General features: G+C 50.3%; 1 protein-coding gene across 3 annotated transcripts in view; it reads left to right on the top strand.

Annotated features, from left to right (window-relative positions):
* Positions 1-19,709, top strand: part of MYO18B (myosin XVIIIB) — a 259,923-nt gene extending 240,214 nt beyond the window's left edge. For 2 of the 3 annotated variants that reach the window (XM_045459578.1, XM_045459580.1), the window contains 2 exons: positions 15,533-16,781; positions 19,472-19,709. In XM_045459578.1, the coding sequence (XP_045315534.1) occupies positions 15,533-16,769 (1,237 nt within the window). In that variant the 3' untranslated portion in view covers positions 16,770-16,781; positions 19,472-19,709. Of the gene's footprint in view, positions 1-15,532; positions 16,782-19,376 lie in introns of all 3 variants that reach the window. The other variant, XM_045459579.1, reaches the window with a different exon arrangement.
* Positions 19,710-25,300: the final 5,591 nt, after the last annotated feature.

Raw genomic sequence — 25,300 nt, 5'->3', positions numbered from 1 at the left:
TGGCAGAATTGAGTACTTGTAATGGAAATCAGATGGCTTTTAAGCTAAAAATAATTGCCATCTGCCCTTGACAGAAAACTTTGGTGATCTCTGCCCTCCCGGAATGAACAGGATGGAATTCAGACGCCTTAGCAGGCTTACAGTGCCTTTCATGATCTGGCTTTTGCCTACATTTCTGGTCTCATTACCCTCTCTGTCTTCTTCATATTTTGTGCCTCATATGGACTATAGCTCTCCCCCATACATTATGTTCTTGGCCCCCCTCTTTGATCTTTTGTCCATGATATTCTCTCTGACTAGACACCCTTCTCTTGTTTCTGTGCTTAGCAGACTCTTACTCATTCTCCAAGACTCAGCTCGTGGGTTACCTGCCTTTGGAGGCTTCCTGATGCCCGGCTGGGTCAGGTGCATGACCACCACAGTCCTACGGGCCCCACACAGCCCTCTCCCGTAGCACTTACCATATTATGTTGAGCTTATCTGTTTGGGTGTCTTTCTCCCTCATGGGGCAGTGAGCCTTTTAAGGAAACAAACTTCACCTTTTTCCTCTTGTACCTCAACACCTAGCACAGTGGCTGACACATAGTAGACACTCAATAAATATGTATGGAACTAATGAATGACAGTGGATAGAGAAGTAGTCTGGCCCCACATAAGAGTGATTTGATGGCTAATGCTGGTAATCAATACCAAGGGTGGACTTCCCAGGCTGGTTGACTATCTCCAGTGTTGATGGAATGTAGAGGGGAATACTCAAGGTCTGGGCCTCAGCAACCCCAGAATGCAGACCGGGGACAGAGGTCAGTGGCTGGCACTGTGTTAAACTAGATGTGGCAGGGGGCTTGAAGACACGCTTCAAAAGAGGTAAAAGGAGATAATAGGCTTTGCAGTGTGGTAGACCTGGTTTCTAATCCAAACTTATCAGCCACTTGACCATGAGCTTGTTATAGTGTCTGAGTCACTACCTCAGAAAAACGCCCGACTCAAACTGGCTTATACAAAATGAAAAATACTCTTATCTCATGCAGCTTAGAAACCAAAGGTAGGTCTAGTTTCAGGCATTAGGGGATCCAGGGATTCAAAAGTGATCATGGGGATTTGATCCTTCAGCAACCTCTCTGCTCCACTCCTCTCTGCATTGGCTTTTTTCTGAGGTAGCAAGATGGCAGCCAAGATCTTCAAGCTCGTGCCTGCACCACTCAGAGTCCAAAAGTAAAGAGAAGTAACCTCTCCTCTAAACAGATCCACAAAAATCCTGAGCTCGGCTTTCATCGGCCCAAAGGGAATCACATGTCTGTTCCAAACCAGTCAGATAGATAAGGGGAATGAAGGAGACTTTTATCTTAGGCTCAAGTTGGTGTTCTCACCTGGTTCTGGAATATGGGTTTTATTCCCACTCAAACCATAGAAACACTGGGGGAGGAAGGGTTTCCCCAAAGGACAACAGAATGCCTTACCTGGAGCAGAAAACTAATAGGGGGTGGATAAATTTTTTTTAAAAAATAAACAAAGCAGGGGCACCTGGGTGGCTCAGTCGGTTGAGCGTCCGACTTCAGCTCAGGTCATGATCTCACAGTCCGTGAGTTCGAGCCCTGCATCGGGCTCTGTGCTGACAGCTCAGAGCCTGGAACCTGCTTTGGATTCTGTGTCTCCCTCTCTCTCTGCCCCTCCCCTGCTCATGCTCTGTCTCTCTCTGTCTCAAAAATAAATAAAAACATTAAAAAAATTTTAAAATAAGCAAAGCAAATGTTCTCCACCAAGGGGAAGGTTGCATTATGTGAGTGGACAAAATTATGCAGACAGAGCCGGGGGACGGGGGTTGGAGAAGGGACGAGAAGGGGTAGGAGAGGAGAGTGAGAACAGAGAAGACATGTTCAAGTGTTTGAGGTCCAATTTGGTAGCCTTGGGAAGTCCACATAAAACTGTGTGTACCCTGGTCAGAGACTTTCTTTATCCCTAAATTTCAGTGACCCATCTATCACCACATAATTAGTGACGCCGTGCTTGGAATTTATTACCAAACATGGCTCTCCACTGTTGCTATTGGACTTGTACCATATTGCAATGTGAGCATGGAGATTATTGTATAAATTATTCTCACTCACATAATCATCGTGATTTTAATTACTGTGTAATCTTCGCTAATTACTGTTGTATGTATCATTTGCTTTGGTGCCGATTTAACACAACCGCTGTTCGTTTGGCTAAACGATGGCATGACAACTTTTCCTTTTTCTGGGGAAAATTTGCTTTCTGTAAACATTTGCAGCCCTATACTCGCGGCTTGCAGCTCTCGGTTTAAAAAAGAACAAGATTGAGACACCAACTTCCTTTCGCCCCGTTGATTTTTACGTGGGATGAGGCTGGCTTGAATTAGTAAAAAGGTCTAAATTACAGGGTATTGTTTGTAAAATAAAGTCGTATGCCTTTCAGGGAAGTGCAATTACTCTACTACAGAAAGGAAGGCAAGGATGGGTCACACGAGGCCTGCTTAAATGACTAGATAAGATTCGTTTGTAATTAGTTCATTAATTATGTAAATGTGAATGGATGGTACTTAGCATTAAAAACAGCTTGTTCCCAAAGTAGGTTAAGCATCCACCGCTAATCTTATTTCAATAGTACATTTATTTACTGGTCTCTGCATTCTCAGAACCGGAGCTCAGAATCATTTTAATCCATCCTGAATATACTTCATGAAGAGGCCTCCCATGAATACGGTTTTATGTCTTCCTGGGACAAAAGGGTTCTATTCCATTTTACCACTATTAGGAAGTTTAGTGGAAACTGAAACATTTTACCACATTTACCATGGACCCAAGGTCTGAGCAAGCAGAACCGGAAGTCTGGCTCTGCCCAGGATTCATCCTTGGAGCCAACAGGATTCTTGGACAGGTTTCCATGAGAAGGGGGGGAGGGGGGGCGGCTATTTTCTATCTAAAACTCCAGGTCTTGAATGGTGGATCTGTGGACCTTTCGGGAATTTTGAGGCTCATCTAATTTAGCTGCAGGTTTGTGTAAAAACACTGGGATTCATCGGTGATGGTTCAGAACATTCTTTTGGAATCTGTGGCTCTCCCGTTGAGCTCTATGTCCGTGAAGTAGACCCATTGTCGATATATACAACCAGGAAAGTGCATCTGTATGAAATTTTCCAGAATTGGTCCTACCTGTGTCATGACAACCCAAATCAAAACCAGATCGTCCCAGGTGCCCCTACAACCCTTCTTGGGTCTGTTCCAGTCATGACCTCCTCCTTCCTCACGGGTAACTCTCACCCTGACTTCTAACACTATAAATTAGATAGGTTTTGAACTCAATATGAAAGGAAGCACCCAGTAGTAAGTGCTCTTTGGCCTCTGGCTTCTTTCTTTTAATATTACGTTTTTGAGTTTCCTTCATACTGTTGTTACGTAACAACATGTTCTGTTTTGTTTCCTTTGCTCTCTAGTCCAGAACTGCGGTTCTCAACTGGGGGCAGTTATGCACCCCCCCTCTCTGCCAAGAGATAGTTGATCATGTCTGGAGACGTTTTTGGTCGTCCTAACAGAGAGGGGTGTCACTGTAGAGCGCAGGATGCCTCTGAACATCCTATGATGCACAGGACTGGCCACGAAGAACTATCTGGTCTAAAACGTCAACTATGCCACCACTGAGAAACCCTAGTCTATAATATTCCATTGTAGAAATATGTAATAATGATTTATTCATTCTGTTAATAGACATTCAGGTTGTTTCTCATTTAACACTGTTATGAATAGCACTACTGTGAGCAATCTTGTACAGATCTTTTGTTGCATGGATTGAGATTTCTGTTGGGTGTATACCCAGGAGTAAAATTGCTGAGAGGTGTATTTTCAACTTTAGTAATTGTTGTCAAGACGGTGGTAACAATTTACCTTCCCACCAGCAGGAAACGGGGGTTCCATTTGCTCTGCATTGTTGCTAACACTTGGTCCTGTCATTTTTTTTAATGTTAGCTGTCCTGGTGGATATGAGTTAGGGCCATGTTTTTTGGTTTTAGCTTGTACGTTCCTGATAAATGAGCCTCTTCATGTGCTCATCTGTTCTCTGGGATATCCTCTTTGGTGAAATGTCTGATGAAGCCTTTTGCTCATTATGGTTTTTCTTTTGGGTTGTTTCTTCATTATTGATTTGTAGGAGTCTTAACTATATTCTACATGTAAGTCCTTTCTTTTTTTCTTATGTTTTTAAAGTTTATTTTTGAAAGAGAGAGAGAGCACACAGGCGAGTGAGCAGGGGAGGGGAAGAGAGAGAGGGAGACACAGAATCCAAAGCAGGCTCCAGGCTCTGAGCTGTCAGCACAGAGCCCCACGTGGGGCTCAAACTCACAAACCGTGAGATCCTGACCTGAGCCGAAGTCGGAGGCTTAACCGACTGAACCACCCGGGCGCCCCTACATGTAAGTCCTTTCTTGGGTATGAGGATCTACTCCATTTGGTAGGATGCCTTTTTCACTCTCCTGTGGTTTATTTTGACAAACAGAAGTTATTCATTTTAATATAACTGAATTCAGAATATTTTCCCTTTATGGTTGGTGCTTTATATATCCCATCGAGGAGTTATTTGCCTATTCCCAATTTATGAAAATATCTCTCTGTGTTTTCTGGTAAATGCTGTATTGATATAACTTTTATATCTAGATATGCAATTCGTCAGGAATTGATATTTATGTTGTGAGGTAAGGGTTAAGATTCATAGCCATGTAAATATGCAATTAGTCTTGTGTGTGTGTTTGAAAAGAAATCATATTTTCTACATTTTAAAACTGTATCATCTTCTATTTTTTTTTTTTAATTTTTTTTTTCAACGTTTATTTATTTTTGGGACAGAGAGAGACAGAGCATGAACGGGGGAGGGGCAGAGAGAGAGGGAGACACAGAATCGGAAACAGGCTCCAGGCTCTGAGCCATCAGCCCAGAGCCCGACGCGGGGCTCGAACTCATGGACCGCGAGATCGTGACCTGGCTGAGGTCGGACGCTTAACCGACTGCGCCACCCAGGCGCCCCGTATCATCTTCTATTAAAGCAAGTGATTTTATATATATTTTAGACCCCGTTCTATTCCATGTTTCTACTTGGCTATCTTTGAGCTGATTTATCATTGCCTTAATTAATGTAGCTTTATATGTACGTCTTGATATCTGAATGTGTGTTCCTGAGATTAGTTCTTCTTCCTCAAGATCAGCAATTTTCTAGGGGAAAAGTGCCACAGAGCTGGGCTCACCTCAACATTCTTCCCTCTTTCCAGAACTTAATCCTTTAAGTCTTGGTGGCTTCGGTGCCCTCCGATGCCTGTAAATTTAAACTTAGCTTTTCTAGTTTTTCTAAGCGCAGATCTTCTCTGATACAAGCTCATCTATCATATCTGGAAATTGAATGCTGAGCTAGCTTTTCTACTCCCTTTGCTCAGTAAACATTTCTTCTTTAGTTTCCATGCCTAAGATGATGTGAAGGTTCACTCGTATTTCCTTCCAGTCATAACGCAGTGAATCGACTTTCCTTTTTAGACTTTAAGATTCTGTACTGCGAGGGATCATGGGTTGAGTAAAGGATGTATTACTGGATGGATGTAAGGAGGGCTGGCTGGCTGGCTGGTTGAATAATTTCCACTCACTTAAAACTGTGTTTTCATGAGGAACTGGGTACTTTTATGAATACGTCTAAGATTTTTTTTTTTTTTTTTTTGTGGTTATTGCCTTTGCACCATGTTTCGCTGCGGCAATGTCTACGAAAAGTGATGGAAGGCACTGAACATGTATTTAAGTGTGTTGGACCCAAGTTGAATCTCCAATCCAATTGGAGATTTTAATGCCTTTACATATCCAGTTTGTCCTTTCAAAACACTGTGGAAATTGTATCAGAAGATCAAGAAGCATAGACACAGAACTTCCACTGTCCCGTCAGACTATGAGTTGAGATGTTCTCTTCCCTTCTCTGGTGTTCCAGGTGTAGGATGAGGTGCTCAAGCTCTTTCTATTCTGATATTCCAGAAGTTGACGAAACTCCGTAGCAGTGAAACCAGGCTTTTGGCTTGGGATTAGACCTGAAGCGTGCCCTCCAGCCTGTGTACCAGATATTGGCTTTGAATCTATTCTCCTTAAGCTCAGAGCAGTGGGATTGGCTGGCTGAGACGCAGCACTGCCGGGGTCTGAATTCATCTACGAGAGGAGCCCTTTTGTTCATTCTATCTACGTTTCCACGTTTCCTTTTTTCCCTCTGCTCCTCCGTTTCTTCATTCTTTCCATTCTGTGAACTTCCCTTCAGACGCTCTTGAGATACCCAGGATTCATAGAAGAAAAATTCGATCTAATTCATAGCAGTCTTGTTGGGAGTTATAAGTAAGTCAACAACCAATTGCAGTACGGAGTGATGGGGGCAGGGCACACAGGGGCTATGAGAGCCCAAAGAGGCACCTCTCCCAGCCTGGGAGGTGGGGGAAGGCTTTCTGGAGGAGGCTAACCTTGGGCTCAACATTGAAGGATAAGTAAAAATGTTTGCTGGGTTTTTTTGTTTTGTTTTTATTTTTATTTATTTATTTATTTATTTATTTATTTATTTATTTATTTTTTTGGTAATATAGAGCAATGGTTCTTCCAAATCACCTTCTTTCGTCTTCTTAATACTTTTCTACTGCAGAAGTACCTAGGCACCATCCACTCTATTAGCCTTAATTTGACAATGACCGGAGTTTCGTATATCAACTTCATTTCTGCCTTCACCTCCTTTGCTACCTCTGTCTGTATCTAAACACATTTTTTTTTTTGATGCTGAACAATGTGCAAGTAAGTTGAAAACATCAGGATGGCTCTCCTTAAAATAGTTTCCCATCTTCCTCCTCAGAGGAAGGACATTTCCCAACTATTACAGCACTCTTGTACCTAGGAAAATTAACAAACCCATAAGGTCATCCAAGATCCAAACATCCATATTACCCCCAATATCCTAAAATTGTCTGTATCGCTGTTCATTGTATTTGGTGGTTTTGTTTCTTTCATCTCCCTCTTTATTTTTTTTTTAATTTTTTAACATTTACTTGGTTTTGAGAGACAGAGAGAGACAGAGCATGAGCGGGGGAGGGACAGAGAGAGAGGGAGACACAGAATCCGAAGCAGGCTCCAGGCTCTAAGCTGTCGGCACACAGCCCAATGCAAGGCTTGAACCCACGAACCGTGAGATCATGACCTGAGCTGAAGTTGGATGTTCAACCAACTGAGCCACCCAGGCACCCCTAATCTCTCTCTTTAAAACAAAAAAATTGGGGGGCGCCTGGGTGGCGCAGTCGGTTAAGCGTCCGACTTCAGCCAGGTCACGATCTCGCGGTCCGTGAGTTCGAGCCCCGCGTCGGGCTCTGGGCTGATGGCTCAGAGCCTGGAGCCTGTTTCCGATTCTGTGTCTCCCTCTCTCTCTGCCCCTCCCCCGTTCATGCTCTGTCTCTCTCTGTCCCAAAAAAAATAAATAAACGTTGAAAAAAAAAAAATTAAAAAAACAAAAAACAAAAAAATTGGTAGAATTTATTTGAGGGGGAAGTTTCAGAAGGATATAGAAAAATTAAGCAGGAGGTACAGAGAGTACCCGAATATCTCCTCTCTGCCCACACACAGTTTCCCCTCTTATTCACATCTTGGTTTTTAGCCTTTATCCCCTTTGAAACTGGAATGGTCCCCTCACTACTCCCCCATTGTGCTGAAATAATTTTTTTTTTTTTTTTTTTTTTTTGTATAGAGTTCCAGGGATGATTCTGATGGGCAACTGTGTTCAAAAACTGTTAATTGTAGTCCTTGTACGTAGTAACCACTAGAATGTATGGGTGAGGCCAAGGCAAAATCTGCAGATGCCCCGAAGGTATGCAGACAGGTATCTGCTGAGGGTGGGTCGCTGGATTGGTTTTGGCAAAGCGTCAAGGACTCAGCACCCACTTAAGATCGGAGGGAACAGCAAGGAAGCCTTGAGAGTTATCTTGGCCTCCTAGCATCCATTATATTATAAGAAATATAGGATATTAACAGAGTCTTTAATCTGACTTGAGTCATGGTACCATCAGGCCAGGAAGAACCAAGCTCACTGCAGCTGAACACGCCTCTTTGGTTCTCCCCTCCCCTGGCTCCCTCCTTGCTTTGAGCCTTGCAGCTGGATGGCCTTTCTAAGCCTTGGTTGGTTTCCTTGCCTTGAGATTTAGATGAGGAGCCCTCACTTGTCAAGGGTTTTGCAGATTGAATAAGCTCACAAGTGGCAGTCGGGGGGTGGGGGGACGGGAATCTCCTCCTGCTGCATGGTGTCTCTTTCTTGCCATCACCACCGAAACCCTACCCTGCTTCCAGAAGCCTCACTCAACCCCACCCACGTCCTCCAGAAAGGCCATGCATGCAGGCTCCAGCACCTCTCTCCCTTGCCAACCTCTCGCTGCTCTTAGTCAGAGGCTCAATTCACCTGGAACTTTTGCCCTGCTGGTCCTTCTCATGGGCTTATCCAGCCTCCACTCTGCTGTGAGCTCTGCAGGAGGGGAAGACAGCACGCCATCAGCTGCCATGAGCTCCGCCTAGCATTGTATACAGTCAGACAGAGACGAGAACCTGCTATTTCCTCAGCAAGCCCATGCGCCTCTCTGAGCTTCGGTTTCCTCGTCTGTACAATAGGACGATCAAGGAGAGCAGAGCAGTTAGGAGGCATGGGTCCCGGAGTTGGCTCGCCTCCGTGTTCTCTGATTTATTATGTGACAAATTACTCATCCTTCCTTTGTGACACAGGAAGGTGACGGCAGTGGATTATAACAGAGGGCCGTCGTGAAGATGAAATCAAGTAACGCCCGTGAAGCCTAAAGACACAAGATACAGCAGCCATTATTATGCAGAATTCAGGGGCACACTGTAGGGGCTTAATAAATGTCTCACGTTCCTATCCCATCACGCACAGTTGGTGGGCACCGCGTCAGCTTTTATTACAGGTTATCCATTGTCGTGTTGGACGTGGTCACAAAACCTACAGGTCATCTAAAAAAGACATCTGGTTTCCCGTCCCAGGCCTCGCCAGTATTAGAACATCTATACATTTTTAATTTCCTCTTTAATTTCAGGGTGTGGATGAAGAATGGGGGCGACAGCATATCTTGGGGGATGATTCATGGTGTCATTAAGTCTGCCTTGAGTTTCCTGTGGCTCCTGTTGGTCCCGGCTCTGCCCAGACTCAGACCCAGGAATTATTTTTGCCACGTGATTGTGTCTGATGCCGGTGAATCCCATGTCTCTCCTTGTCTCGGGCCTCACTTTTTTGGTTCATTTTGTGCCAGTGGATTTTGAAAAATATATACATGCAGCTATGGGCTCCATCGGTTGAGTTTTCCACTCAGCTTTCTGCCTGGAGGGCATGTGATGTCACAGAAGGAAAAAAGGGGTGAGTTTCAGATCTGGCCAACCGGGGTTCACAATCAGGCCCAGCCGCTTTGCCGCGCGACCTTGGGCGAATGGCTTCTCACCAGTGAGACTCAGGTTCCTTATCTGCAAGATGGGGCGATAATTCTGATCCTGATGAGATCACGGGTTCAAATTGCGGGCACGTACAGGTGCATTTTTCATTCTTCGCCTGACATCCATGAAGCATCTATTCATGTGGTGAAACAGTGGAGCCACGTTCATGGACATCCTGGCAGGGGAAGAGGCGTGGTTCGCGCTGGAGACACAGGTCTCAGCAGCTGGCTCATAATAATGTGGCCCAACAGACCACTTCAATATCCTTGTCTTTTTCTACTCAGAACAGGATCATATAGAGCAACTGCCTGTTCTTGAACATCTGCCCTCAGTCTGGGGCCTTCTCTAATCCTGATGGAAAGGGCCATCAAAGGAAAATGAACAAGCATTAAGATTTTTTTTTAATTTTTAAAAATTTTTTATTTATTTTTGACAGAAAGAGAGAGAGAGACAGGGTGCAAGGAGGGGAGGGGCAGAGAGAGAGGGAGACAGAATCCCAAGTAGGCTCCGGGCTCTGAGCTGTCAGTGCAGAGCCCGACGCGGGGCTCGAACTCACGAACCGTGAGATCATGACCTGAGCCGACGTCATACACTTAACCGACTGAGCCACCCAGGCACCCCAAGATTTCTAAACATACATTTACTAGTAGCAACGTTTTGAAATGAATAAGTAATACGTGCACGTTGAAGGGCACCGCCCTTTGCCTTCATGGAGTGCTGGGGGCAGGTGGAGGTGGCCCCGGGCAACACTTCTGGGAACTGACTATCCCTATCGCCTATGTCCTCTCTGATTCTGCACAGATCCCTGTGAGATAGGGCGCTGTGGTTCCCAGTCCTACAGTTGAGTCATCTCCGGTTCTACAAGAAACCTGGCTGGGACAGAAGACAGCCAGGATTTGAACCTGGACGTGTCTGTCTTCCTCTGAAGCCCATTTTCTTAGCCTTGGAGGTTAGAAAGTAGAAATTCCAGTACTTCTGGATCTTCTGTATTTCCTATCCTGATCTCCCTAATAGACCTTCGTGAGGTTAAGCCACCAGTACTTAGAGCACTTTCATGGATGTTTTCTTCTTCCTCGGTTCACTTAATGAACCTGCGATGCGCCAGTCATCGGCGCTTCATGCATTCATCGGCACACACTCGTTGAGTACCTAGTAGGTGCCGCGGCATTGACACTTCATTCATTCATTCGGCACATGTTTGTGGAGCGGCTGTTCGGTGCTCTTGTCTCCACAACGTTGCAAAGTTGACCTGGTGTCCCCCGTTTCACAGCTGGGGACGCTGAGGCTCAGTTGGGGGACTGTCCCCAAAGCCATGTGGCTGGTGAGTGGCAGAAGCAGAGTAAGCTGCCGGTGACAAATGCTATGTGGACATTGCAGGGCTCAGAGGAGGTTTAAGAGGACGGTGCTGCGGGCAGTGGGGTCGGCTATCCTGGGATTGCAACCCCCCCTCTGTCACTGTAACCTGTGTATGCTTGTGGAGGTCACCCCACCTTGCCATGCTTGGAGGTCATGATTCCTATGTCCAGGTAAATACCTATGTTACAGGTAAAGACTGTGAATGAACGTGACCGTCAGCTCCGTGAGGGCAGGTGGCCCATCCATCAGCTTGGTCTCCCTTGTGTGCATGGCACCCAGCACAGGGCCTGGCACACAGGGGGTGGCAACCAGAGGTAGCTGTGCCAGTGACGCTTGACTACGCAGTTAGGGGACCCACCCAGCACTGTCGTGGCTAGATGCGCAGGGAGGCCCGCTGGCTCCTGACGGCAGGGACGCTTGAAATCTAGTCTTTTTTGGATAGACTAAAGGCCAGACAGCAGAAGTTCCCAAGATGCTCCTGGAGTCTCTCCTTAGAGAAGCACGGTATCCCCGCCTAGCACTTGTCCACACCTGTGTCCCAGCCACTCGCAGAGCATCCCATCCGTTATCCCTCGCCCTGGCCGAGGTTGTGGGAGGCAGGCACAGCGACGTCTTGATTATCTGCCATCCATCCGTCATGTGATGCTGATGGAAGAGGGTTTCATCTGTGCCCAGCTGTCCTCTACGGGCAAAAAATGAGTCTTCCCGGGCCCCTGGATGACGACAGCAGGCTGGTTCGAAACGCCCCAAGCCGGGTCAGACATGGAGAGGATCGTCCTGCCTCAAAAGGCAGAACGGGGACCCTCTCCCTGAAGCCTGCAAGAGGGCGTCTGCATTCACGTTCAGTTCTGCAGTCTCCACCTGGAAAGGAGTGGATGCAAGGGACTTTGTACTTTGGTAATGCAGATGGGAACTAGAGGCCGGCGTCGCAGAGATGTGGGTGGATTTCTGAACGGTAGACCCAGCCACCACTTCTTTCACTCCTGCTGTCCCTCCCATCCCTTCCCCATGTCTCCTGCCTACATCCCCCTCTTCCTCCTCCTCCTCCTCCTCATCCATTCAGCGCCCCCGGAGTCTGCACAGCTTGGCTTGTGTTCCTGTTTCAAGCCTACCAGCTGAGGCTCTGAACGCACCAGGCAACTCCAAGAAGGCGGGACCCAGCCCACCCCACCCCCAGAGCACCAGGCCCTTGGGGCCGAGCCCAGGGACCGCCCAGCTGGGGCCTGAGCCACTGCGCTGGGACATTTTGGTTTGCACCCCTTATGGAAGGCACTGCACCTGCTAGGTCTTGGGGAAGGCAGTCCGATCTGGCCAGTCTGGTGGAGCTGGGGTCCCCGGGCACTTGGGCCCAGTGAGCCTGTACCCTGTGTCCCGGGCACCAGCTCTCACAGCCTGGGGCCTCCAGACCCCCAGCCCTAGGCCGCTGACGGCTTGCCATGCCCCCAGCCCATCCCACTTGGTCAAAGAAGAGGAGGGCAGATCTTCCACTGCCAGCCTGCGCCCCTCCCACGTCCCCCCTCCCCTGTCTTTGCCCTCAGACACCCTCTCCCTTCCCCTCTCCATCAGCCGAGCTCTTTCCCCCTCCTCTCCGGACCCCCATCTCTCCTGACTGCAGGTGCTAGCTCGTCGGCTTCTTCTTCTTCCCGCTTCCCTCTGCCCCTCCTCCCCGTCTCCCTTCTTCTAGGACCTCTTCCTCATAGACTCTGTTTCCAAGGTAGACTTGATTCAGTTCAACAACATTTACTGAGCAGCTGCTCTGTGCTGGGCTCAGTGCCAAGTCAGAGTGTGCAGGGGTGACAGCCTGTGCGGTCCAGACAGCAGGGCTGGGGGCAGTGGGGCTTCCCCGCCTCCTCTCCGTCTGCCTTTCCCTCCTTCCTCTCCCTCCCCCCTCCTCCCGTTCCTCCTCCTCTTCTCCCTCCTCCTCCCCCTTTCTCCTGCCTCCTTCCTCCTCCTATCCCCCTCCTCCCTTTCCTTCTCTTCCTCTTCTCCCTCCTCCTCCCTCTTTCTCCTGCCTCCTTCCTCCTCCTCTCCCCCTCCTCCCTTTCCTTCTCCTCCTCTTCTCCCTCCTCCTCCCCTTTTCTCCTGCCTCCTTCCTCCTCCTCTCTCCCTCCTCCCTTTCCTTCTCCTCCTCTTCTCCCTCCTCCTCCCCCTTTCTCCTGCCTCCTTCCTCCTCCTCTTCCCCTCCTTCTAACTTCTGTCCCCTCCCTGCCCCCATGCCCTGTCCCGGCATCCACAGCCAGCACTCCGGGTGGGAGCTGGGATGAGCAGGATAGCAACATCCCGGGAGACTCAGCAGCAGGTGCTCCGGACGCTGCCATCCCCACATGGCAGACGACGGTTGAGGCTGAGCTCCCCAGACACATTCATCACGCCCACCTCCCTTCAGGGCCAAGGCAGGACGGAAATGACTTTTGTCGGGCTCTCGCGGCAGCCCACTGCCCCCAGCAGCTCCCAGAGCTGTTTATTTTAAAAAAGCAAAGATAAAGAAAACAGCGAGAATGCCGTCCTGCGGCTTGCTCAGGGAGGGGACTCCACCCCGATGATACCGACAGCACACCTTCAGGTCCCCACAACAGGGGCCCTCCAGCCCGTGTCCAGCGGTGACACAGATGGAAGGTGACAGCCAAGAAATGGGAAAGGAGACAGCCGCTCCAGGGAAATTGTGTGGCTTCTGTCTTAGCACAGTGGGATTGGAGGGGGGCGGGAACCAAGCTTTCTCGGGCACCATGAGCCACAAGGTCACCTGTTCATTCATTCATCCGCTCATCCCTCCTGGAGCTTGAACTGAGGCTTTCATTGAGTCTAGCGGTGGGTTAGGCTTGAGACTCAGAGATTCTGGGAGAAATCATGATCACCATTAACTGTTACTTGTTAATGATGTGCAGTCTCTAGTTCCTGGTTATTAATTGTGCATCTTGCCGCTCTTATTTGAGGAGCCAGGGCCAGCTCTGTGTTCCTTCCTGTGACTTCCCCACGTGTCATATCATGACGGGGTGCCTCCCTTTCAGACTGGATGCTGGGAAGGGCTTGGCACCAGGAGACTGGTGTGGCTGGACCACAAGAAGGGGACTCAAGGCAGGAGGCTGGGAAGGGAGTAGGGAGCCTGATCCCGCAAGAGAAGGACTGAGGGTGGGGGGAGAGTTGGTGATGGAGGTAGCTTACCCACACTACCTCAACCCCGTGGCCTCCCCACCACACCCCCCAACCATGACCTTGACCCTCCACCCAGCTGACCAAGGGAATAAGGAGATGAACACAGCCAGCCCTGTGCCCATCGCTCATGGAATCATTGCCATGGAGACCAACCACAGACCTGCGGTCTCGGGAGGCTCTTGCCAACCCCAAGAGAGAGAGACAGATAGGATGGTTAAAGCTTTGGCCTCAGGAGCTCAGGAAGGCAGAATATAATTCCCTAGAAAAGATCTTGATCCCCTTCCCCTGTCTGTACCCTCCTCCGCCCTCTGGGTATCTCCTGGGGGGACCTTCGGTTTCGCTTCCCTCCCAGATCCAAGAGCCCTTTGGGACATTGTGGTCAGCTCGTTTCCTTCTAAACCATCCTGTGTGATTGGGAGTGGAAATGGTGATACCACACAGCAGTGAGCAAGAAACCCTCTTCAGAGTCTTGTACCCGAATCCCAACCCTCCCCACCCCCGCCCCAGTGTGCAGGGGGCTGGATCCTACTGTCACAACCCGAGCAGCCGTCTATAGAGAAGCAGAATAATGACTAGAGACCTGCATATACGTGGCCCGTGGCCGCCCTCAGGCCCCAGCCCCCGGCCCTGTCTGCTGTGCCAAAGCTCCGACATCCCTACCCCTTTCGCTTTTTCATAAATGTTGACTTTCCCGTGGGTGGGAAGGGGGTCGTTTCTCTTAGGGAGAGGGCAAATAGATTTTATTTATTACAGGAATGGCTGAGGGGACTCTGGTCTCTCTCCTGTAAAGATGCCCTTTATTTTATAGTCTATAATTTCGTCTCACTGCGAGGTTCCCATTTTTCAGAGGGGGAGTGTTTTTGGCTCCGCCTGTTGTGAAAATGCCTCTGCATCAAAGCCAAGCCTGGTGTAGTCCCGGAATAGAAACCGTCTGTCCTCTCGTGTATAGACTCAGTTTCATGTCTCTTTTATGAAAGCCTTTCTCTTTTGGCGGGGGGTGGGGGGGGTGGAGTTTTTCTTACCTCCACCCCCTAAAACAATCGAGGGGTGTCATGGAACATCCCACTGAGACATATTTGGGTCATTGATTCTCAAAAGCCCTGCTTGGTGGGACCTTCCTCTGGGCTTGGCCCTAAGTCAATAAATAAATACCCCCCCCAACCACCACAGGACCCTCTCGAAGTCTCCAAGAAGCAAACGACTTATGTCACAGCGGGCCCTGGGGTGGTGGGTCCTATCATGTCAGATAGGGTGGCTCATAAATCTAAGCCACTGTCCTCACTGCCATTTTAATCTACTCACACGTAGTTAGCTGGGTTTAATTAGAGGCAGAAACTACATCTCAGAAAGCAGCAAGAAATCATTTGCGTGGCTTCAGTTTACGCTTGAAGTCATTCGGTTCATTTGAGAGCGCGGTTAGGGACGGCACGTCCAAAGAAAACTCATATTAGTGCCTGTGCATAGTGGCCCTCGTACCAACCACACAGACTGTATGAATCGCGTGGTTTCTACTGACCGCACTTGTCTTCTTGGCACAGGATCAACGAGGAGACCAGGGATGCAGAGAGGTCCCAGCCGGCGTCGGCCCTGAGCAGAGCCCGGACCATGCGGAGCCAGACTTTGGGGGACAAGTCTGTTTCACCCTTCTCCCTCCGGCGACAGAAGTACTACCACTTGGGGGACGGTGATGAGTGTGGCGGGCAGAAGCAGCCCACGGAGAGACTGGGAGCACGGTCTTCCTCCCCGGCGTCTCGGAGTCCAGACTCATCCCCAGCGTCCAGGGAAAAGCTGCCCAGCCCCTCGGCAGCCCTGTCGGAGTTCGTGGAAGGTCTCCGGAGGAAGAGAGCTCAGAAGGGACAGGGCTCCACGCTGAGCCTGGAGGACTGGCCCACTCTACCCATTTACCAGACCACCGGGGCATCCACGCTGCGGAGGTCCAGGGCGGGCAGTGACGAGGGAGACCTCTCGCTGGCGTTTGGGGCACAATCGGCCCTGGAAAAGGAGGGTGCCTCCGGGACGTCGGCCGGGCTCCTGCGGTCCACCAGCCTGAAATGCATCTCTTCCCCCAGCACAGAGGGTACCACTCTGTTGCCCAAGAAGCCGAAGACCAGGTTCAGCTCCTGCGATTCCCTCTTTGAATCAGGGCAGAGCTCGGGGAGAACACTGAGCTCTCCAAGCACATCCAGGGACCTGGTCTTGTCACCCACGCTGCGCCCGCGGAGGCGCTGTCTGGAGTCCTCACTGGACGAGGCGGGCTGTCCAGACCTCGGGAAGGAGCCTCTCGTCTTCCAGAACCGCCAATTCGCCCACCTCATGGGGGAACCTCTGGACAGTGATCCATTCACCTGGAAGGTCCCAAGCCTCAACTACAAACGCAAGACCAAAGTGGATTTCGATGACTTCCTCCCAGCCATCCGGAAGCCTGAGACTCCTGTGTCCTTGGCCAGAACGGCCAAAGAGGGTCAGGACAGTCCGCGGCATCCGCGCATCCACTTTGAGACAGAGGAGGCCAACCGGACCTTCCTCTCAGGGATCCAGACCATTTTGAAAAAGAGTCCGGAGTCCAAGGAGGACCCCGCTCACCTCTCTGACTCGTCCTCCTCCTCCAGCTCCATCGTGTCCTTCAAAAGCGCCGACAGCATCAAGAGCCGACCAAGAATCCCGCGGCTGGACGGTGACGGTGGCGAGCGAACATCCCCCGAGAGCAGAGAGCCGGGGGCAGGGAGAAAAGATGAGGATGTTGAGAGCATAATGAAGAAATATCTGCAGAAGTAGGAGCCAGTGCAGGTAAAAGAGGCAGGCGGGGACTGTTCTTGGGGAATGAAAACCAAATAGCCCACGCGGGTCTGGCGGCCTGGAGACAAACCTGTTGCTGTCACTGCCTTCCACGCTGTGAGTGATTTCTCTAGAGACCACGGGTTTTAGAGGTTTTTTCGGAAATAATGAGTTGCCGTTTGCAAAGCTCTCTGCTAGGTGCCACTGATCCCTTAAGATGCGGACCCATCGGAAAGCCGGGGGATCCCGTGGGGCAACACTAAAGAAGGTTCTGGGCTTCTGGTTTCCCCACCCTTGCCTGGTAGTCTTTCCAGGGCTCCATCTACCTGGAGCTGGACGAGCCGAGATGGCGTTCTGTCCACCTGACGACGGCAGATCTGTGGGGGAGGGTCAGGCCAGGGTAGAAGGGGCTTTGAGAAGAGTGGAGTGGAACTCTTTTTTTTTTTTTTTTAATTGTTTTTTTTCAACGTTTATTTATTTTTTTTGCGACAGAGAGAGACAGAGCATGAACGGGGGAGGGGCAGAGAGAGAGGGAGACACAGAATCGGAAACAGGCTCCAGGCTCTGAGCCATCAGCCCAGAGCCCGACGCGGGGCTCGAACTCACGGACCGCGAGATCGTGACCTGGCTGAAGTCGGATGCTTAACCGACTGCGCCACCCAGGCGCCCCATCTTTTTTTTTTTTTTTTTTAAAGAGACAGAGAACATGCAAGAGAGAGAGCAGGGGAGGGGCAGAGAGAGAGTGAGGGAGAGAGAGAACCTCAAGCAGGCTCTGGGCCCAGTGCAGAGTCCGACGCAGGGCTCGATCTCATGGCCCTGAGAGCATGACGTGAACCAAAATCAAGAATCAGACGCTTAACCGACTGAGCCACCCAGGGGCCCCTGGAGTCTGACTCTTGCATTAAGTAGCCAGAGAGAAACTGAGGCCCCAGGTTGGGGGGGAGGGGCAAGTACAAAGTTGCCCAGAGGAGCAGTGGGAGAAACAAGGCTTCCCTCTGCCTCCTCTCCTCCCCCAGTGCTAATCCTGCCACTTCTCCAGACTAAAGGTAAGAAGAGGGGTCCACTGCTCATAATGGCTTACAATTCATTGGCTGTGTATATCAAGCAAGTCACTTAGTATCCACAGTAACCCCCAAAAGGTGGTTAGTATGATTTATTCCCATTTTACAGGTTGGCAAACAGAATCAAAGAAGTTAAGGCCCTTGTACGAAATCACCCAGGCAGAACTGGCACCCGTAACTCCGGAGACCCCACTTGTATCTGCAATATGTCTCCTCGGGTGCCTATTCCAAGCATGCACATGAATAAGCTCAGAGCCTCCTTGAAGGAGCTGGATTTTATTAAAGAGGTCCACTGACCCCCCAAGCTGAGGCAGACATCAGGACCATCTAAACGTAAAGGGATGTTGGGACCCCCAGACCCCGACCCTCACTGGTGAACAAATGAGGGAAAACCCCAGATCGAGCCCCCCCTGCCCAGTGAGTCTGCCTCCAACCCAGCCACCTTGACTCCCATTTCAGTGCTCTCTGCCCAAGGCAGTCTAGCCCCTGACCCTGGGCACGTCTCAAGCCTTGGGGCACCTCACGGCTCCTGGCCGGAGTGCAAAGCCAGTTAGGGGAAACTTGGCATCAGAGGAGAAGGTGTAAGAACCTCCCTCTGGATTCAGACACCAGGCAAACCCCCTCCCTAGTAATAACCCGCGGCCTCCATAGATCTCTTAGTCACTGAACTTGAAACAGCTCAAGGCTCCAGTATAACGGAACGGTCACATGCAGGTGCTTCGCCGGTGCCTCGCCTCAGTCCCCAGCCCTCCTTCCAGAGGCCTCCTGGACCCAAACGAGCCACCTGGCCTCCACGTTCATAGATCTGCTACTTCGAGAGGCACCCTCAGCCCATCAAAAAGCCATTGCCCCTTCCTTGGAGATAGGCTTGGACTGTATCAGAGCAAATTAATTTGACTTAACATGGCCTTCTCTCTGCTCTCAATTACCGGGAAGAGATGTGATATTCATTTACATTATTATGCTCTCGGGGACACGGAAAGCAGTTTCAAAGGCCAAGTAAAGGGCACACGTCCATGAGGGGAACAGTTCTTAGCCGAAGTCATCACAGAACATCTTGTCTCTGCCATTTTTTTTTTTAAACTCAAGTCCCTCCCCCTCCCAGCAGCGCTCACCGTGGTAAAGGAGCATTTGCCAAAAAATATCCTCCACCCTGACATGCACGCTGGAGGCGTGAACTGAACGATACAGCCCTGTCCCCCCTGAGCAAATGTATTGTGGGATTCACAACCCAAGCAAGCCCCTCAACGCTCACTTCTTCCTTGTAGCTGGCCGCGACCTTGGGCACGTGATGTGACCTTGCCAAGCACCTGTGCCCGCAGCTCGAAAATGGGGCTACTAATAGCCACCCGAAGTAACACCATGTGTCCGGTGTGAATGCCAGAGACCCCTAGCCTAGGGCCCAGCACCTGCCAGAGGCAGTAAGGGTCAGGTTGTGCTGAGCTTGGACATTTTGGCCCTTCAGCAGCTCCGTCCCAAGTTTCTTTCCACTCATTTCCCTTCTGCTGCCTGCACTCCTTCATCCCTCTGGGTGGTGTCTCTGCAGGAATGTCCCCTGGGGACATGGGATCGCAGGACCTCCATCCCCAGAGCAGCCTTCCTGTATCCCACTGATCAGCTCTGACCTGCGTTTGTTTCCAGCTTCCTGAGATAGACTGCCCTCGAAGGCTTCCTGACTCCACAACTGTCTGGAGAGAGACAGAGAGAGAGAAGAGAGAGAGAGAGAGACCAGCCAGACCTCCCCAGGGGCCCTGAGTCCAGAGCCGGCCAGCATGGCTGCACTCAAGAGGCAGGAAGACCCCAGCAGGAGGCATATCCCTCAGGCAGGGGGATCCCAGCTTGCTTGGTCTGTACAAAATAAAGTGATAGCTGCTTGGCATCTGTGCTTCCTCTCCGTTCTGTGATCCTGTCCCCGGGGACTCTGGAGGTTCGACTGGGGGCAGTCCGGGTAGAAAGGTTCCAAGGAATGGAATCAACCCAAACCATATTTTCGAGTGCACACTTCTCTCCCCGCTACATGACTCCAGGTAATGGCCTTGCTCCTCCTCACCTGCCCAAGTCAAACTCAAGTGTCACCCCCCTCCAGGAATTCTTCCCTGATACATCGAACTGAAATAAATGCTCTGTCTCCATTCTCCCTCAATCCTCCCATCATAGCCCCCTTGTCTGTCTACTGTCTACATTGTGTATATATGGGTAGGCAAGCGTTCAAGATAATTTTTTAACTGTTTATTTATTTTTAAGAGAAGAGAGAGTGCAAGCATGAGCAGGGGAGGAGCAGAGAGACGTGGAGGGGACAGAAGATCCAAGGTGGGTTCTGTGCTGACAGCAGCAGGCCTGATGAAGGGCTTGAGCTCACGAACCGCGAGATCATGACCTGAGCCAAAGTTGGACGCTCAACTGAGCCACCCAGGTGCCCCAAGCATTCAAGAAATTTTGAATGAATGAATGAATGAGCCACTAAAAAAGTTAATGAACCTACACACCTCGAATGCATGTGACACGCTGACATGAATACATCCCCACAAATGTGCGCCCATATCAACATTCTAGATCCCCGTGAACATGTGCTCACAGGCCCCCATACAGCTCCTTGTGTATACAGCCCTACCATCCAAACGCAAATATCCACATGTACCAAAGACCACACTCCCCCAGGCATGTCTATAGTTTGGGCACCTGCTTCTTCAAACATCCTTGAAGTCTTAATAATACTAAAACTATAGGCTATTTATTGCTTATTATTCATATACTGTGTTGGACACTGGGCTAAGCATTTTATATGTACATCTCACTGCAACTTTATAAAAAGTCCTGAGAGATAAATACACTTCTTATTCCTTGCTTGCAAAGGCAGTTGCTAGCTTACGCCCATTTTTGGGATGCCAATGCTGCCCCTATTTAAAGTCCCACCAGCATAGACTGTGTCCTGCCCCAAATGCACCTCTATTCCTAGGGCTCCTCTGGGATAACCAACTGGAGCTCCCTCTGTGTGTTATTTTGCAAGGGCTACTGTAAAAAAAAAAAAGTACCACGAATTGGATGACTTACACAACACATTGACTGCCTTATAGTTCTGTGGGCTAGACGTCCAAGATCAAGGTGTCAGTGGGTCTGGTTTCTTCTGAGGTCTCTCCTTGGCTTGTAAATGGCCACCTTCTCCCTGTGTCCTCACACAGCCTTTTGTCTCAGCACATATCCCTGCTTATCTCTGTGTGTCCAAAATTCCTCCTCTTATAAGGACACCAGACAGATTGGATTGGAGCAACCCAAAGGACTCACTTTAACTTAACTCACTTTAACTCACTTTAACTTAACTCACTTTAACTCACCCCTTTAAACGCCCTATCTCCAAATACGGTCACATTCTAAGGTACTGGGCATTGGGGCTTCCTTCCCCAAACGCATTTTGTAAGGATCATAATTCAGCCCGTAAACGCGTGCTGTGCGAAAGTAGGTGGCAATTTCATTTGTTAAGAGCAAGTGTTATTCACGTAGTGATCAGAAAAATATGTCCCAAGCTCCCGGCTGGGTCCCCCAGTGAAAGCAATTATGGAATTGGAGAAAAGATTTGCACTGCCTTCCTGGCCTTGGGGTTTTGCAGAGATTTTTAGGGCCTGGAAGCTGGGCATTTCCGTGAGCCTCTCTTCCTGTGCCCGCAGGATTCCTCATTCAGCGGATATTTGTTGAGCACCTGCTAAGTGCCAGGCGCTGTCCCCTACGGGGGGGATCCATGGCGAGCAGGAACCCCTCTTCCTTTTCTAGAGGCAAAATCCTAGCTGGAAAGACAGTAAGCAAGAAAATAAATTTGTTGTCAGAGAGTGCGAAGTGTGATAAGGGAAAATAAAGATGAAGTTATCTTGCTGAGTTCCCTATTAAAAATTTACTGGACTTTAATTTCATTTAATTTTTATTTCATTTCAGTTTTAGACTCTTTTTAAGTTTATATATTTATTTGAGAGAGAGAGGGCATAAACAGGGGAGGGGCAGAGAGAGGGAGAGAGAGAATCCCAAGCAGGCTCCACACCGTCGGCACAGAGCCGGATGCGGGGCTCGAACTCCCGAACCGTGAGATCATGACCTGAGCTGAAACCAAGAGTCCGACGCTTAACTGACTGAGCCACCCAGACACCCCTGGGCGTTTATTTTATGAAGGACATTTTGGTAAGGGAGAGACCAGTCATTATTCTTCAATGATGTGCGTGCAGTGCACCCAAAAAGGTTAAGCTCAAGTCACAACCACAAAGCTTTCCTCGCTGTTCAGCAGGAAACAGAAATCCCGAAGATGCTTGTTAGAAGTCAGCCGTCCCCCTGCCCCGCAAATCCCCCAACTCGACACAGCCTGACGCAGAAGGTACTGGCCCAATGTGGCCTTCCTCCATGCAAGCCAGCTGCAGAAGTTCCCAAGCAGACCCTGGTGTCGCATTGCTCCTTGCTCAGCCCAGGACCCAGCGCAATAAACACCACCCAAGCCACCACTTCTGTATCAAAATGGCTCGTGTCCTGGGCTCTGCCATCCCCTCCCTGTGTGCCCTCAGCCACTTCCCTTCTTTCTGGGCCCTCCCTTCACTCATCCACGTAATGGGTCTGGAACTCAAAGCACTGGTGCCCGAGTTGGAGGTTCCGTGTGCACAGCCACGCCCTTCTGTGGCTTCCCCGCCAACATAACCAAAGCTATTTCAAAGGTGAGGGTGTTGGGAGGCATGGATCCAAGTGGGTTAAGTGGCCAGCCCCAACTTCTCCTCTGGTTTCCATGCCCTGAGGCCATGTTCAACAGCGTGCTTGGGTCTTAAAACAGCCCTCCAGTCTCGGGACGAGAAGAAGGACTTGAGATAAATCTACAGGAAAGGAAAATGAGACTCCGAGAAGGAAAAGATGCGTCCAAAGACACTCAATGGCAGATCTGAGCTTAAGACCCAGTTAACATTCTTTTCATTCAATAAATATTTATGGACCTCCCCGCCACCCCACGCCCCGGGCCCTCTTGTAGGTGAGAGGATACAGCTGAGGCTGGGGTGGGCAGAGGGCTGCCTTCATGAGACTCTCGGTTTTCGGAAGACTGATAATGAACTTGGAGTTACACATTGGCCATGCCTCCATCACCTGATCCCCCATCAGTCCTCTGCCTGCTACAGGTCACATCTCCCTGTATCCGCACCACCTCAGCCCTGCCCGGAGCCTTCCACAGGCCACCAGGGACCCAGCTCTGTCCCAAGACTCCTGGCCATCTGCACAGTTTAGGGCTGAGCAATTGAGGGTTTGCATTCTTCTCCTAATGCCAAGGATCGTTAAGTGGGAAAAACAAGAAAAGGTAGAAATTGCAGCCAGGGGACGCAGATGCCAAAGGATGTCGGATATAGCATGGAAGGCTCTAGATGTGATTAATGGCTTAGCCAAGCTCCCGCTGCTGTCTTTGGGAGGTGATGGGCAGCCGAGCTCTGTTCCCACCCTCCCCCTGCCACCAAGTCCCAGTTGCTTATTTACCTGTCAGGGTGGGCAGCTGCCTTCAGAGCATGGTGACAGATGCAAAGCAGCAGCCCTGGTGACAAGGTGAGGCAGTGTCACCGTTTGTTAAGAACCGCCGATAGCTCCCCACTCCTCATAGGTCTGCAGGGAGCTGGGTGCTGTGCTTGGGCAAATTTCAGCATCACTTCTAGGAGGCAGGTGTTGGGGGGTCTGTTGCCCTGTCAATCACCCCCACGCTTTCTATACATGAAAGAATATACAAGTGACTCAGATGCTGCTTTATCACTAGCTGCATGAAGGCCCGGTAGCCCCTTTCTGGGCTCTGGTAAAATCGTGCTCACACCACACGCCTTCAGCTTGCAGGGCTCGGTGGGGTGGCTTACGTAAACAGTCCCCATCTCCCATCTCCCATAATTGAAAGCTTGTAATCCTCCTGCTTGGGCTGGCCGCAAAGGATAGCAGGAGATGTGGCTACGTTTCCCAAAAACTCTTGGCTCAGTTGGTTGAGCATCTGACCCTTGATCTCGGCTCCCATCATGATGTCACGGTTTGTGAGTTCGAGCCCCACGTCGGGCTCTGCGCGAACTCTGTGCTGACTGCGTGGAGCCTGCTTGGGATTCTGTCTCTCCCCCTCTCAAAATAAGTAGACAACAACAAAAAAAGCCCTTGGACTCACCTTGCCCCTCATTGTCCTTGCGAGGGTCTGCCACGGGAGGTGGAAAGACCCTGGGGGCATGCTCCCTCTGGAGGTCATGGGGCCCGGTCACTGGGAACAGGTTTGGGTTTATGCCTGCCTTTGCCATTTTTAAAGCTGTGACCTCAAGCACTTTACCAAATCTCTCTAGGCCTTGGATAGTAAGCAGTGGGAGAGGAGACCCAGTTTGGGAATTAGTCTGGCCCACAGAAGCATCCGCCCAAGGACTACTGAGCCCATTTTAAGGGTGACAAAACTGACGACCGTGCTAGCAATGGACGGGCTGCGATCAGAGTTCCGAGCTCCCTGGTTCAGTGCTCTCTGGCTGACCTCCGGGCCTCACGACCTGGTTGCCTGGCCAGGGTGGGGAGAGGCTGACAGGGTGTTCTGGCTCTGACACAGGCAGAGACCCCCCTACCCAGCGTGAGTGACCCCCCCTACCCCCTACCCAACCATTCACCGCTGTTGTCAGTTCTGATCTCAAGCAGCATCCCTGAAGGAAGGGGTGTGATGGGGAGATGGCTCCATGAGTGCCCAGCGGCTCTCCTGACGTCGAAAGAACCCATTTTCATGCCTAGTGGGTAGAGTGGCTTATCCCAAACTGCCATAGCATGAGAAGCCGCCGGACGGATCTAAATCATTCTTGCTGCTGGTGGTCCATCAGGTGTCTCAGTGGGAGCCAGGTGGGTGCCATGGCTCACAGACCGTGGACCACTGCCCGCCAGAGCTGGCCACAGAAGTCCCCAAGGGGAGTTTGAAGAGCAGAGTGAGCAGGGAGGGGTTTGCAGGGACCTTCTCTGTGGCCCATCTTCCTTCCATTCTCAGCCTTCCCTGACTTCTCAGGTGGGCTCGTGGGGGCTCTGCCACAGTGTCCACATGCCTGCGTGTCCCTCTGCCGTCGCATTTACAGTCCGGCTTCTAGCCTCTGTGCACTCGCTGCTCCCTCCCACCTAACCGGGAGCTCAGGACCCAACTCGGGTGATGCCAAGGCAGTTCATTCGCACAACCAGGATTCATAAAGCGCTGCTGTGTGTTGATTTATAAAGCACTGCTCTGGCCCCCGAGATACAACAGTGACTCAGGTAGAAAGACATACATGCCCTCGTGGAATTTACATTCTAGCTGGGGGTAGGGACAAATGGTAGACAAGAGAAGAAAGTAACACACGAATGCATCAGATAATGAAAAGGGCGGGGGAGAAAAAAATGAAGCAGGGGAGGGGTCTAGGGGGCATTGAGAGGGGTGTGGGGGAATATTTTAGACGGAATGAGCAGAGCAAGGCTCGTTGAGAGAGAGAGAGATTTAAGCAA

The sequence above is a fragment of the Leopardus geoffroyi genome, chromosome D3 (assembly GCF_018350155.1).
Source record: "Leopardus geoffroyi isolate Oge1 chromosome D3, O.geoffroyi_Oge1_pat1.0, whole genome shotgun sequence".
Classification (NCBI taxonomy): Eukaryota; Metazoa; Chordata; class Mammalia; order Carnivora; family Felidae; genus Leopardus; species Leopardus geoffroyi.
Note: the sequence above shows the minus strand (reverse complement) of the source record. Positions and strands in the feature narration are given on the sequence as shown.